The 13,810-nt window shown below is 38.0% G+C and overlaps 3 protein-coding genes across 3 annotated transcripts; 1 reads left to right on the top strand and 2 right to left on the bottom strand.

Annotated features, from left to right (window-relative positions):
- Positions 1–1,055: 1,055 nt before the first annotated feature.
- Positions 1,056–3,511, bottom strand: LOC111324774 (uncharacterized). Its single transcript, XM_022928407.2, has one exon. It carries the CDS (start codon positions 3,489–3,491, stop codon positions 2,382–2,384), a length of 1,110 nt encoding a protein of 369 aa, XP_022784142.2. The 5' UTR covers positions 3,492–3,511; the 3' UTR covers positions 1,056–2,381.
- A 3,406-nt stretch (positions 3,512–6,917) lies between these two features.
- LOC111324782 (uncharacterized) lies at positions 6,918–8,753 on the top strand. Its single transcript, XM_022928416.2, has 2 exons — positions 6,918–7,021; positions 7,511–8,753. Exon 2 carries the CDS (start codon positions 7,515–7,517, stop codon positions 8,223–8,225), a length of 711 nt encoding a protein of 236 aa, XP_022784151.2. The 5' UTR covers positions 6,918–7,021; positions 7,511–7,514; the 3' UTR covers positions 8,226–8,753.
- LOC111324781 (uncharacterized) lies at positions 8,621–12,571 on the bottom strand. Its single transcript, XM_022928415.2, has 2 exons — positions 11,229–12,571; positions 8,621–10,547 (listed from the first exon to the last, which is right to left on the bottom strand). Exon 2 carries the CDS (start codon positions 10,525–10,527, stop codon positions 9,814–9,816), a length of 714 nt encoding a protein of 237 aa, XP_022784150.1. The 5' UTR covers positions 10,528–10,547; positions 11,229–12,571; the 3' UTR covers positions 8,621–9,813.
- Positions 12,572–13,810: the final 1,239 nt, after the last annotated feature.

Below are 13,810 nucleotides of genomic sequence, written 5' to 3'. Positions count from 1 at the left end.
GAAATATCAAGCGAAACCTGCTTTATCAAACGAGCTATCTCATATCATGTTTACATGTAAACACAACCGTGTATTTAGACGTGATAGAGAACCTAGTAGAATACAAGAAGCTGCTCTTAAACGTCTCATAAGAAAGGGGAGAAAACTGAAGGAATTTGTTTATGAGCGTATTCGTCCAAGCCTAACGAATTCCTCCACAAGGGGCCCAGACAAGCGACGAGTCTGGTTGTTCATTCGAAATATAAAGGAATGTATGGGAGAATATTGAAGAGTCTTATTTTAGTAAACTTATATCATGAAATGTCTGAGTTAAAGCTCAAAATAAATGTAAACCTACCTCACTAGCTGTGTATTGTCGTTTCTGTGACTCCAAGTGGCGAATTTCAGCGATTTGGTGGGTTTTGCGTCGACTCGACGCAAAACCCACCAAAATGTATATAATGTTTAATGTATATCTTTGTGTATTCTGAATGTGTATTAAATGTTCTTGAGGCGCTAGAGTAGAAACTATTCTGGAACGTAACAGTATTAGCTTTAGGTATATCCAACAAAATACTGTTTAAATAGCGTAGTACATTATTTTCAGAGTATGCCCAACGATATATTTGAGTTGAAAGGGGTTAAAATTGATAAAGTTCAACATAGTGCCCATTTTCAGTCATGCCTGTGAAACCAGAAAGTTCAGTGTGAATTGTGCTGTGGCTGTCTATTCGCTCTGCTACTCCGTAATAAAATCATATAGTTATTGGAATTCAAACACCTTATCTAATGTTATACAGTATGGCAAAAGATTATGGAAATTCATCTTTGAACAAGTATTTACTGTCAGATGATTTGCCAAAAACTGATGTTTGTCGAACTGAAGCAAGTTTAGATCTTGAAAGTGATTACAGTGAAGGAATATTGTCTGATTCAGTTGACAGAAAATCAATTCTCAAAAATCTTGTAAGAAATAATAGTTGAATGCACAGGGTTTTTGATGTGGTTTTCAGATTTTTGTATGACATTTACTTTGAAACCCACAAAAAGGTCAAAATATGTGTATTCCCTCTTGGTAGGTAATGAAAGTCGAATGTCTTTAATTGAACACACTAAAACTGTAAATAGCACCGCTTCTCTTGTTGTGGCCATCAGCAGTATTAAATATTTAAGAGATTTTTCTATTAAAAACAATGTGAGCTATTGAACAGTAATATTGCCTCAATCTACTGATTCCTGACAACTCCTTGGGTGAACGTTTGGCAACAAACTTTGACTTGGTACCAATAAAAGATAAAAAAATTCCCTTCTCCTTGCAGTTAAAGACAAGTACATTACCTACTCAGGGTTTGTAAAAGCTTTGAAAGTCCTTGAAGATGCTTGAATTTAAAAATTAAAAACTCAAGGCCTAGAAAGTACTTAAATTTGAGGACTAAGGCTTGATTGTTGCAATACTTTTTCTTTAGCAGTTTTCAAGTTGAAACTTACAGTACTTTCATGGAAAACCTGAGAGATAATATTAAATGATTTTAAAATTGCTTATGCAAACCTTTCCAAAAGTGGTCCTTCAATTTTCTAAAACTTGGCCTTTAAAGTCATTGAAAAGTCCTTGAATTTCAACCTTTGGCATCTACAGGAACTTACTCCTATATGGTAATATATTATTTTGATTGTTGTCTAGTACCATAACAACATTCATTACACTCCAGCAGACAAAAATAAACACAAGTAGACTTATTCGTGACCGGCAATGATGAAATTTCGTGACGACAGTAACGATGGAAATATGGCAGTCCCCTAAAGAAAACTCCAGATATGCGATATTGAAAGCCCGAGTTCACGCAGATATGCGTCTAGTATTTATTTAAAGTTTGATAGTGCGCGACTCATGACGTCAGGTGTGGCTTTTACACCGGGGATCAGCCAAATATCGGAACTTTAGCTCCTCGAATAGAACGCGTCCAACCGCATTCAAGAGGGCACACTCACAACGTGTTCCTAAATTCTCGAAAACTTATCGCAGAACTTGTCCCATTCCATTCAATTTCAGACCCAAAATCTCGAAAATTTTGGTCAAATGGAAAGCACCCCTTATTACATCTGGTGACTTAATTTTTCAGAAACATCTCCACACGCACACACACACAAAATTGCCACTGATGACACCTGTTGCTTCAGAAGGAAGTGCAGATTATCAACAGTACCAGATTTATACTTTGAAAGTCGATAATCACACTTAGATTATTTTGTGCTGTGGAAGGACTCTTTTAATTACTAAAAGTGTCAATGAGTAGGAAGGCTAATAATGACACCGCATAGGCGCAATCACGTTAATTTTGCTTCCCGCTAATGACATTGTGAAGTTAATTCCAAATTTCCTGCAAATATTCTCAACGTTTCTGTCAGATGCTGAGAGATATTCTTTCAATCTCGTTGGCTGGGATGTTTGAATCTGCTTCATCTCCACAAACTCGGAAAACAACATCAGCGTTGTGCGGTATTTTCAAGGTGGCACAATAGGAGTTCCATAATAATCCGCTTCCACCCCGCTCTATCAAGGATATATAGACTTGTGGACTGTAGCCAAACAAAGCCCATGCCATGCCCAACACGCGACTTCTCTGATGCGAAAACACCAGCGCTTCACACTTCCTCCGATCGAGAGAAACTCCCGTACATTCCTTTAAATCCCCGCACAGCTGTCTTCCTCCGTTCAAATGAATTACATCCCAAGTTCCTGTCGTGGAAAGAACATTTCTGATCTGATTTATTTGTGAATAGGACAGTTTTCCTGAAATCCAGGACGGAACAACTGATTCTGACAAACTTTGCAAGAAGCTTCGACTAAAGCTTTTAACGAATTTGTCATGATCATCACTCGGTTTAATTACAGCGCTATCGTTTGCTATGTGTTCATCTAGCTCAGCGTTTGCGTTACAGAAAACGACTCGACTGTGGAACAGATTCTCTGCAACATAGACCTCTTTTCTACTTAAATAATCTCGCAGAAGACGAGCCTTATGTTCAGTCTCGATAGCACTATTGTTGTGTTCAATGTGGTTGGTAGCGAAGGAGTTCGTCGCGATCTGCTTCGTTCTCGTTTGGATCCATTTTGAGCCGTCTTCACTTCTCGTTATAGTGCCCGACCAATATTTCACCTCGATGCAAAATATTCCATCTGTAGTGAGAACCACTACATCGATTTCTCGTTTCCGTGCTTGATATCTATCTGGAATCCTTAAACAGCAAAACAAATTTGATTTGTCAAGCCCGCTCTTCAAACGCAGAGCAGACACAAATGAAAGTTCGGCGTTGCGACCAGCTCTCACGTGCTCCTCTTCCAAATGTTCGAGTGGATTTGCCGCTTGGTTGGCTTGTTCTAAGCGCTTTGATACTTCAAACATGTTTCCATACCACCAGAACCTAAAAGTTTTCCCTCTAAACGAAAGAAAGCGTGTCTCTTTTTTAAATCTTGTGTAATCAGTATTAATCAAAAACTTTTTCCAAAGCATAATGACGCAACGCAATGTTTATGATAGGCTTGCGAAGCACTCTGGGAATTTATCTCGGATCCAGCTTCTGTCGAACATTGATTAGTCTCCCTCGCAGCCGTTTTTAGTCTCGTCACGCAACGCTTCTCCCCACAAACGGCTGCTCACATTCGAACAACATTCCTTTCCGCTACTTCAACCAATCACTATTTGGGTTACATATGTTGAGAACTGTACGCGCCAAAGTAGTCTAACCAATCATATTGTTTGTTTCATCTTCGAGTTCAAAGCTTTGAAAATGGCGTCCTTTGAAGAAGCGTTTGAGGTTGTTAGTAATACATTTCGACTTCCTAGTTTAAATGCGCAGCAAAAAACTGGAATTAGGAAAATAGTTGAGGAAAGAAAGGATGTATTTGTCAATCTTCCTACTGGTTTCGGGAAATCTCTCCTGTATGAAGCACTACCACTCGTGTTTGATCTTACCTCACAAGAGCCTGGTCATATAGTCGTCGTTTTCTCACCATTGGGGAAAGCCTTATGAACGACCAAGTGTCCCATTTGAGGGAGCTTGGGCTAAAAGCAGGTAACATAAGTTCACTTGAGGGTGGTAAACGCACTCGTGTCGAAAGCGGCGAATATTCCTTAGTTTACGGATCCCCTGAAGCGTGGTTAAAGAACGAACGCTGGAGATTTATGCTGACGAACTCTGTGTATTCCATGCCAAAAAACTCGTGCCATTGCCTTCGATGAAGCGCATGTTGTAAGGCAGTGGTAAGTGTTTCAATAAAAACGAGTCTGAAGCAAAATGTTATTTTAGATGTATGTTTTAAATTAAGCAGTTTAAAGGAAAGGACAATAAGAATGTAAATATTGTAAATAGAAAATGTAAATAGTTTAGTCAGTATTAGTATTACACTGTGGTCTTATTTTGGTTATCGTTATTTTATTCTGTCTGTGTTATATTACACATGATCACCTGTAAAAATATTGTGTCTAAATACAAGACATTATCATCGCAGTATACACTTCTGAGTGCTTCAGATTACCAATAAAATTGATATTGGGTACCATGGTGTAGCCTATTTGATTGTCACTACTACATAGATAAAAGCTAAACTTTTTAAAATTTTATACCCCTAGACCCTAAAAGGAAGTAAATGTCCCATCAACCTATTAAAACTATGCTTAACACTAACGTCATTTAGGGAACTTAGTCTGACAGGACCTGTCCCGACACAAATAAAACCTAAAAGTTCTAAGATGGTAGACCCATAGACCCTAAAATGGAGATAAATGTCCCATCCACCTATTAAAAACCTATGCTTGAAGCTAACGTCATTTGAAGAACTCAGTCCAATAGGACCTTGAAAGTCCTGGCAATGTTAAAGGAGCTAGAGATTACAGCTTTCTGCATGTTCCTTAGCACTGAATGACATTAGTATTATTATTATTAAATTATTAAAATTAATAAAGTTTTCATTATATTATTATTATTAGAAATTTCATTATGGATTAATGCTGCCTATTTTCCTTTTGATGTGTTGGGGAACATCACAGGATAATTAAATGGAAGCCTTCTGTGAGTCACTTCAACCTTCTGAACATGAAAAATGCAGTAGAAATTAAGGAAAGTGAAAATAAATCAAATGTTGCTTATGTTGTGCAGTATATGGATAAGGACATGGAACTGGAATTCTATTTTGACTGGCTTACTGATGAACTGAAACAGAGTCAGGAAAAAACAGAAAGAACTATTATTTATTGCCAGACTATAAGATAATGTGGTTTACTTTATGCTACTATTAATGTTTTACTTTAATGTTTATTGGAAATGATTCAAACATGTGCTTGTTGAAATGTTGCATTCCTGCACTCCTGAAGCCAATAAGGATAACATTTTGGAGTCCTTTCACAGACTGGTGGAAATCACTGTGGGGGAGGGGGTTGGGGAGAACAGTACAGCTTCTTTGGCCCTCCTAAATTGTGGTAAGAAAATGAGTGATCTAATAAATTCATCATATTTTTAAATCAGATTACTGGTCAATTTCATTGTCTGATTAGTGACATAAATTGTGTGCTACTCATACTCTATCATAGCAATTGAAAGTTTTGTCATGTGAAGTCACAAAAGATGGAACATCTGTTTGAGATTAGTTACATTTCACTTGCGAAGAAATGACTGTATACATGTACATGTAATAGAGAACAGTAATTTATGATAATGGTCTGAAGTTTGATTAAGAATGCTATGAAAGATTCCATGGGTTATATTGATCATTTGATTCTTTGAAAATTGAATCTCTTCATTGGTGCTGCTGCCAGTATCAAATTGTATTCTTCTTGCATATTGAGCAAAAATTTTAGACTACTATTAGTCATTATTCAGTGAGATTGCAAATCTTTCAGACTTTCGAATGATCAGATTCGTATGAAGACATTTATATCAACTTCATTTATATCAGTAGTTGCAGCACCTGGGTACTTCTTGGGTTAAAATCTGGGCTAACAGACTTTTTCAGGGTCTGTTTTGACATTTTTTGGCTGTAACAGTTTGTCATCATTGGCACATACTTGTCACTATGCTCTCATATATTGTACATTTGTGTTGTTCCAGACTATTCATAGACTACTTAACACTGCAGTGGCATACTGAATAGACAGTGTGAATTCTCAAAAGCTATGGACTACAGAATTCAATTTCCCATGAGGCAACAAAAAAAATGTTTTGTTTACTGTTTATCTAGCTCTGATACCCCTGAGCATGTTTTTCTTGTGTTTGTTTATCCAGTGATAATTTTGCGGCATCTAAATCAATACACCATTGGAACGAATAGGAAATCTTGCCGGAGTAGAACGTCCCTCTTGGCTGATCGTGGTAGAAATATTAGAATTGGCTGTAGCATTAGAGGTACAAGTCGTATTGATCGGATCGAATTGTAAACATTTCGAGGATTTCCCACGGCACGAAGCTTGGATTTCTCCACCGTCGCTCTCAACGCTCAATGAGCGCTTCTTTCTGAGAAGTTCTCGATCCTTGAAGATTCCCTTCAATTCATCTTTGAACTCTTCAAGATGAACAGAGGTCTTTTTGAACTTGATCAATCGTCGGTAGCAAGCTTTACAAACTGACAACTCGCTGGTGGCTGAATAGCAGCTCACATTCACATCCAGACAGGAACTAATATTCGCCGGAAAATCAAAAGAACTTTTTCCAAAAACATCAATTTTTTCTTTTGTCTCAACTGAGGTGGAACAAATAAAAGAACGATCACTTTGCAAAACCTTCTTCAGGGTTTCCTCCAGCAAGAAACTACGATGAAAAGCAGAAATTGAAAACGCGGGAATAACGATAGTGATTACAATCTCTTGTGCTCTGATTGGTCACATAAGAAACGATATCAGCGATCTCATTGGTGCAAAAACAACAAAGGGAAAGGAATGTTGTTCGAATGTGAGCAGCCGTTTGTGGGGAGAAGCGTTGCGTGACGAGACTAAAAACGGCTGCAAGGGAGACTTAACATTGACAAGTTGAAGACCAAAAAACTTTCACGGTAAGTGAGAGTGAGTTACTTTGATATGAAGTAGACTGCAACTAGAATGGGCAGTGTGTTATTACTTTGAGAGGAAGCCGATTTTCGGAAAGATCTCCGTAGAACCCCATACTAATCAAAAACAAAGCCATAGTCCCAAAGGAAATCTGTTGTTTTGCCTCTGCTTTCCTTTATCCAAGAATTGAATGCATAATGAAGTAATAATACGGGGTTCTAAGGAAATCTTGCCCAATTTTCTTTTTGTCGTCCGGTAGTAACACCTCTTTGAAAGATCCCTAAGGGCTGGTTTTAGTCCACCAAGTTATACCTCACCCTCCTTGGTCATGCGTTTCATCTTCGATGGTTCAGTTCAAAAACAGAGTAAAACGGAATTATTGAACACGAGTAATGGTAGACGGAAACGATCTGCTGACTGTACCTATACTCGCACCCCCATTGTTTATCTGATTTTAATGTTATTGCCTTGCTTTATTACAATTTAACCTTTAGAAGAATGACAGAAAACAAACCGAAGCTATACTGTGCCTGGTTCTGTCCATTTGCACACAGAGCATGGATCTCAATGTTAGCGAAGGGAATTGATTTTGATTACATAGAGCAGGATCCTTACAACAAGTCTGCCGAGTGGCTGGCTATAAACCCACGTGGATTAATACCATGTATCGTGCATAATGGCGAGTCAATCTACGAGAGCCATATTTGCATTGAATATGTTGATGAAGCCTGGCCTCATGCACCAAGGCTACTGTCTAAGGATCCTTATCAGAGGGCTAAGGCACGAATGTGGGGAGATTTTATCATCAAGAAGCTTATCCCACCATATTACCGATTCCTTATTAAGCAGTCTCAAGAAGAGCAAAATGAGTACAAAGAAATATTTCTAACAAATATATTAGAATTTTCCCAGGCAATGGATCAGCCAGGCCCTTTTTTTCAAGGAAAGGAACTTGGATATGTTGACATTATGTTTGCTCCATGGGCTTCAAGGATGTACATTCTGGAACATTATCGTGGCTTTCAAATTCCTCAGACAGAAGAATACATTAGATATCATGTATGGGCAAAAGCAGTGATAAATCACCCTTCAGTAAAAGCAGTTCTACAGAATAAAGATAAGGTTTTGGCAAATGCTAGGCCTTATGCTGAGGGCAATGCTAAGTCTGAGCTTGCAGATGCTGTTCGCAATGGTTCAACAATTCCCTAGAAACCCATTTATGGGAGGATGTTTTCTTGGTTGGGTGCTGATCTGTCAAAGAAAATAGTTTAATTTTGGACAGAGTAAAATAAAATGGGCAGGGCGTAAGACCAACTGGAATGGGTTTAAAAGAAACTTCTTGTTACCATGATCAGTCATTTTATGTCTGAAAAAACTGTGCCATTCCTATAATCTTGGCTGTTAGCTTTAAATTTGTGTGTCATACCTACATCTAAGAATTGCTTTTTGATGCATAGGCCACTTATTTTTAGTAACTTTAAATAAGAATTATGTAGAGTGACAAATTCATTTTGATGTAAGGTCATCATTCTGAGTATTAGATATCTGATAAAGGGCAAGTTGGTTCCTTTTTTTCTACTTTTTCAAGACTTGTGTATCCTGTGTTACACTGCAACAATTTTTATTCAAGGATATTTTCTAACCACTCACTACAAAGCCAGAAAGTACTCTATAACATTAGGTATGATATTTGCTCTACATTTATTTGTGTTTGCCATATAAATAATTTTTGGCATATGTAAGGTCTAAATTTTAATCTTTGGAAATGTGAAGTATCATGAGAGTGAGAAGTTAGGATTTAATACAGCCTGTTTTATCTCGGCTATGGTCAGTACAAAAAATGGGGCAAGCTCTCTAGTTCTAAAATAGTATTATCATTGGCTGAAATAAGTTAAATTACAAACTGAATCAACCATCTGTCAGGGCATTTAAGTTAGCAACGTGTTCCAAAATTTGAAGTTCTACATAGAGAAATCCAGTTAATCTGCATCCTTGGAATAATTTGAAACCACAATTAACTTTAATTTTTGACAAAATCTGCCATCTGTAGACACTTTTGGGTTAATTTCTTTCACCTGCCAACCTATTCATACCTATTCAATTGCTATTCCTGGATGAAATTATGTACATTGTTTGGGTGCATCTACTATAGCTATGCTAAAGTACATGGACTTGACTGGCAAACAGAAAAGCAGGCTGTTTCGGCAGCACCGAAACAATCTTATTAGGAAAGAGCAGTACTACGTTCGTTCCCCACCATGACTTACAAAAACACCACAAGTATTCGAGAAAGTCAAAGTTCAAAGTGCATTTTTTCAGTCACACTATGATCAAAACCATCCAACACATAGAGTCAAGAATAAGAGAAATAAAAAAAAGATAAATAATCAAACAGTCTCGCAAAGATTCAGGTCTGTGTGATGTTTTGTACTAGATCATCTGAGGGGGAGTAATATGGAGGCTGCAAGCTAATAAAAACGTATCGAGTTTTGCTACAAAAAGCATTTGGTTATCATCTGACGGCTCCTAAACATCTCTATGACATCTTATTCTCATGAAAGGACTGTTCAGCTTGCAAAATCTCACCACTGATGTGGGGGAATAACCTGATTCAAGTACTCATCAGAGTCACCTGACCTGTTGGTGACTTCTACTTGTGTCAATTAACAACTGTATGTGGAAGGTTTCATCTACATAACAATGCTAGTTAATTAAAATTACTTTGATACATCAATGTAACAAGACTTGGGTTCTTTAAATTCTAGCTGCTGTTTACTATCAAAGTGAAATGAGAAGATTAAGGCATTGTCTTTCCCTGTCTAATGGCATCAGCAACTTGAGATGTGGCACTAGCATCTGCATATCGTTGGTAAGAATCTAAAAGTTTGCTTTCATCTTGCAATGTAGCCTTCACAGCTGAAGTACTCCTTACAGCTTCCCACCAAACACGAAATCTTTTGAACTTCTCACTTTTTGGAACTTCAAAGCAACGATAATGCTTGAGAATAAAGAACCTTGCTGCATGTGGAGCTAACATGATGTCAACATAACCCAACTTCTCACCTTGGAAGAAAGGCCCTTTAATGTCCATGGCTTTCACAAATTCAAGCAGGTGACTTATCAACTGAGATTTAATTTTCTCTTGCTCGGACTCATTCTGTTTCATAAGAAGAGCATAAAAGGAAGGAACAATTTTCTTGCCAATAAAATCTCCCCAAATTCTTGCATGAGCTCTGTAGTAGGGATCTGCAGGAAGCAATCTTGACTCAGTTAACCATGCCTCATCCACATACTCAATGCATACTGAACTTTCATAAATTGCTTTGTTTTTATGAACAATCACAGGCACCATTCCTCGAGGATTGATGGCCAGCCATTCAGGTGTTTTGTTGTAAGGGTCTTGTTCTATGTACTCAAACTCCACACCCTTTGCTACCAAAGCAATCCAAGCTCTTTGTGCAAAAGGGCAAAACCATGCAGAGTAAAGTTTTGGAACAGATGTTGAAGCCATAATCTGAACTACCAAAGGTTCTGAAAACAGATGTACAAAGTGTGTAAGCCTTATTAGTTAGTAAGTTGCGAGAGGTGGAAAGAGAAATGGATGCGGAATGGCTGTAAGGATATTCTTAGAAAAGTTATACTATAGCTATGCACACTAAGTATGCTCATAAGGAGATAAGAAAAGTAACAGAAATCCTCTGATATCCTGAGACAATAGGCACCATGGTCGACCGTAATTGACTCATTTCCTTGCTTCCCCATCTTCACCCTTTTGACAAAAACACTGTAGTTATTTTCACCACACTACTAGTACTTTGTATTTGTATTTTATGGTAATCAGACATGACATGACACTTAGCATAATGACGCACTACCCACAAACAGCAGAGCTAGTCTCGGCGGGTAGTGTGTGGACGCTAAAACATCTAAAATAAAATTCGGCTCTACAAAAGATTCAATAAATATACAAGAAACAGAAATAAAATATTAAATCAATAAAGCACAAACGACAGTATGAGATAAAAATACAGAAACAGAAACACATGACAATAAATAGAAGAATACATAAGTTGTACACTACTATTAACTGGATTTAACTACCGACACATCATTGATTATTCGTTCAAATTATTCAGGTGATTTTCCCAAAGAAAAATTAATGCTGATCAGTATAATATTATTAAAAATTTTAGAGTATTCCTTTCAGCTCACCTTTCAGCTGTGTCGAAGAGCTTCAAGCGTAAGTCGTTCCCAGGGTTTCGCGGTCGGTTTTCACTTGACCGAAGCACCGAAACAATCTTATTAGGGACAGAGCAGTACTACGTTCGTTTCCCGCCACGACTTAAAACATCATCACAAGTATCCGAGAAAGTCAAAGTTCAAAGTGCATTTTTTCAGTCACACTATGATCAAAACCATCCAAGATAGATAGATAGATAGATAGATAGCTAGATAGATAGATAGATAGATAATAATCTTTAGACAGGGTGCGTTCTCACAGAAGTGGTTTTCAGAACGGCCCTGTATATCCCACCCATCCCACCCCAGGGGAGGACATCCATCACACAGTAATCTCGTGTGTGGGAAATTAACGTCTCCTACCCCAACCCTGCAGGAGACGGGACCTCCATTTATTCGTCCCTATCCGAGAAGACTAGAATATCTAACCATTTCTTGAGGTTATAGAAAGGCAGCAAATTCTTCTCAATTATTTTAAGACCCTGAGTGTTGGTCCGGCCGGGGCTCGAACCCTCGACCTCCCGCACAACAGTCCAGCGCTCTATCCATTGAGCTAACCGGGAGGCGGTTATAGTCAAGAATCTGAGAAATAAAAAGAAGATAAATAATCAAACAGTCTCGCAAAGATTCAGGTCTGTGTGATGTTTCGTACTAGACCCTCAGAGAAGCAGTAATATGGAGGCCCCAAGCTACTAAAAACGTATCATCATCGAGTTTTGCTCCAAAAAGCATTTGGTTATCATCTGAGGGCTCCTAAACATCTCTATGACAACTTATTCTCGTGAAAGGACTGTTCAGCTTGCGAAATCTTAGCAGACAAGTCACTTTTTTTAAACGTAGGTGACACCATTAAAGGCCGCCTGGTCACAATAAAGCTCAGAAATCAACCTTGCTTTATAACAAGATGAAAAACCCTTTCAACCTGAAAATTTGTAAAAATTTAATTCTTCAGCTGTTCTAATAACTTATTTAACTAGATCTCGAAAGGAGTGGTACTTCCTAATTTTAATGACGCAACGTGAATACCAAGAATTCATATCCACAATAACTACGGTACAGTCAAATGGCGAACGAAATGAACGTTTAACCCGTAAATCTCCAAGATGTGATCGTGAACACTCCCCTCTAGCTGCGACACATTTCCTTGCAACTTAGAAGAATTTGGTGTTAGATTAACATATCAACTATCTGATGAGTTTGCGGAATTAAGGACGTTAAGTTTCTAAAGAAACCGTGGTGCTGCATTTGAGGGGGGTAATAAGGTAATATCAACCAAGTTATAATTGTAAATTGGCCACCGTGAGTTAAAAAGCTGACATTTCGAGCGTCTAAGGGTTAACGCTCGAAACGTCCACTTTTAAACTCTTTTTACGGTGGCCAGGTTACAATTTCAACTTGTAGTTGATATTACCGAATTACCTTGTTTGCTGAAACGTCCAAGGATATTATTGAGAGAAGTTACATGTTCATCACTTCTGGGAGTCGAAGGGTTATTAAAGGTTGACCACTTAATATAGGTTCCACAGAATAGAAGTATTTTCAGAAATGAAAAATATTGCCATTTTCTGCCATAATTGAGAGGAACTTTGACAACTGAACGCTTAATACAGGGCCCAACTGCATTACTAAAAAAAAAGGCCGCTGTATCCTGGGAAAGTTCCACGCGTTAATTTAGCACATTGAAGTTCAGGTCACTCAATTCTACTCCTAAACCAATGGAAATGATTGGTTGACACTGGATTTTTGTGAAAAGTTACTACTTAGTCGCAAACACGTGTTAATAACTTATAAATGAATAAAGGCTGATGGTTTCGAAAGAAACTGTTTGGGGCCGCGTCGGTGAGAGTAACGAAATAATTTGGATATATGAACAAAATTGAAGTGGTAAATTGGCCACCGTAACGATTACAAACGCTGACGTTCCGAGCGTTAGCCCTTCGTCGGAGCGAATAGAGAAATTGTGGGTTGTGTGCTTTTAAAGGCAGAGAATGGAGCTACGTTATTGGTGGGAACATGGCAACGAGAAAAACAAGAATAAATTAGTGGAACGAAAAGCGTTCGTTGATCCCTGTGGGATTTAGACTGCTGGTTTGAAAGATACTTCAAAACGAACGCTTTTCATTCCACTAATTTATTCTTGTTTTTCTCGTCCATGTTCCCACCAATAACGTAGCTCCATTCTCTGCCTTTAAAAGCACACACAACCCACAATTCCTCTATTCACTCCTACGAAGGGTAACGCTCGAAACACCAGCTTTTGTAATCGTTACGGTGGCCAATTTACCACTTCAACTTTGTTGATATATCCAAATTAATAATTTATAGCTTATACTGTCAAGAGGGTAAGTTTAAACACCCCTTAGCCACCCCCCTCAACTTTCTGGCCAGTAATTTGAAAGAGGGGTCCTATGTTTAAAGGTATTACACAAAAGCTGAATTTTACTAGTCACTTGCTGATGTCCTGGAAAAAAAAAACAACAAAAAACAACAACAACAACAACAACAACAGCAACAACCCCCATTTAACACAATCAGAAAGACTAAAAACAACAACA

The sequence above is a fragment of the Stylophora pistillata genome, chromosome 10 (genome assembly GCF_964205215.1).
Source record: "Stylophora pistillata chromosome 10, jaStyPist1.2, whole genome shotgun sequence".
NCBI lineage: Eukaryota > Metazoa > Cnidaria > Anthozoa > Scleractinia > Pocilloporidae > Stylophora > Stylophora pistillata.
The sequence above is the reverse complement of the archived record's forward strand: the minus strand, read 5'-3'. Positions and strand labels throughout refer to the sequence as shown.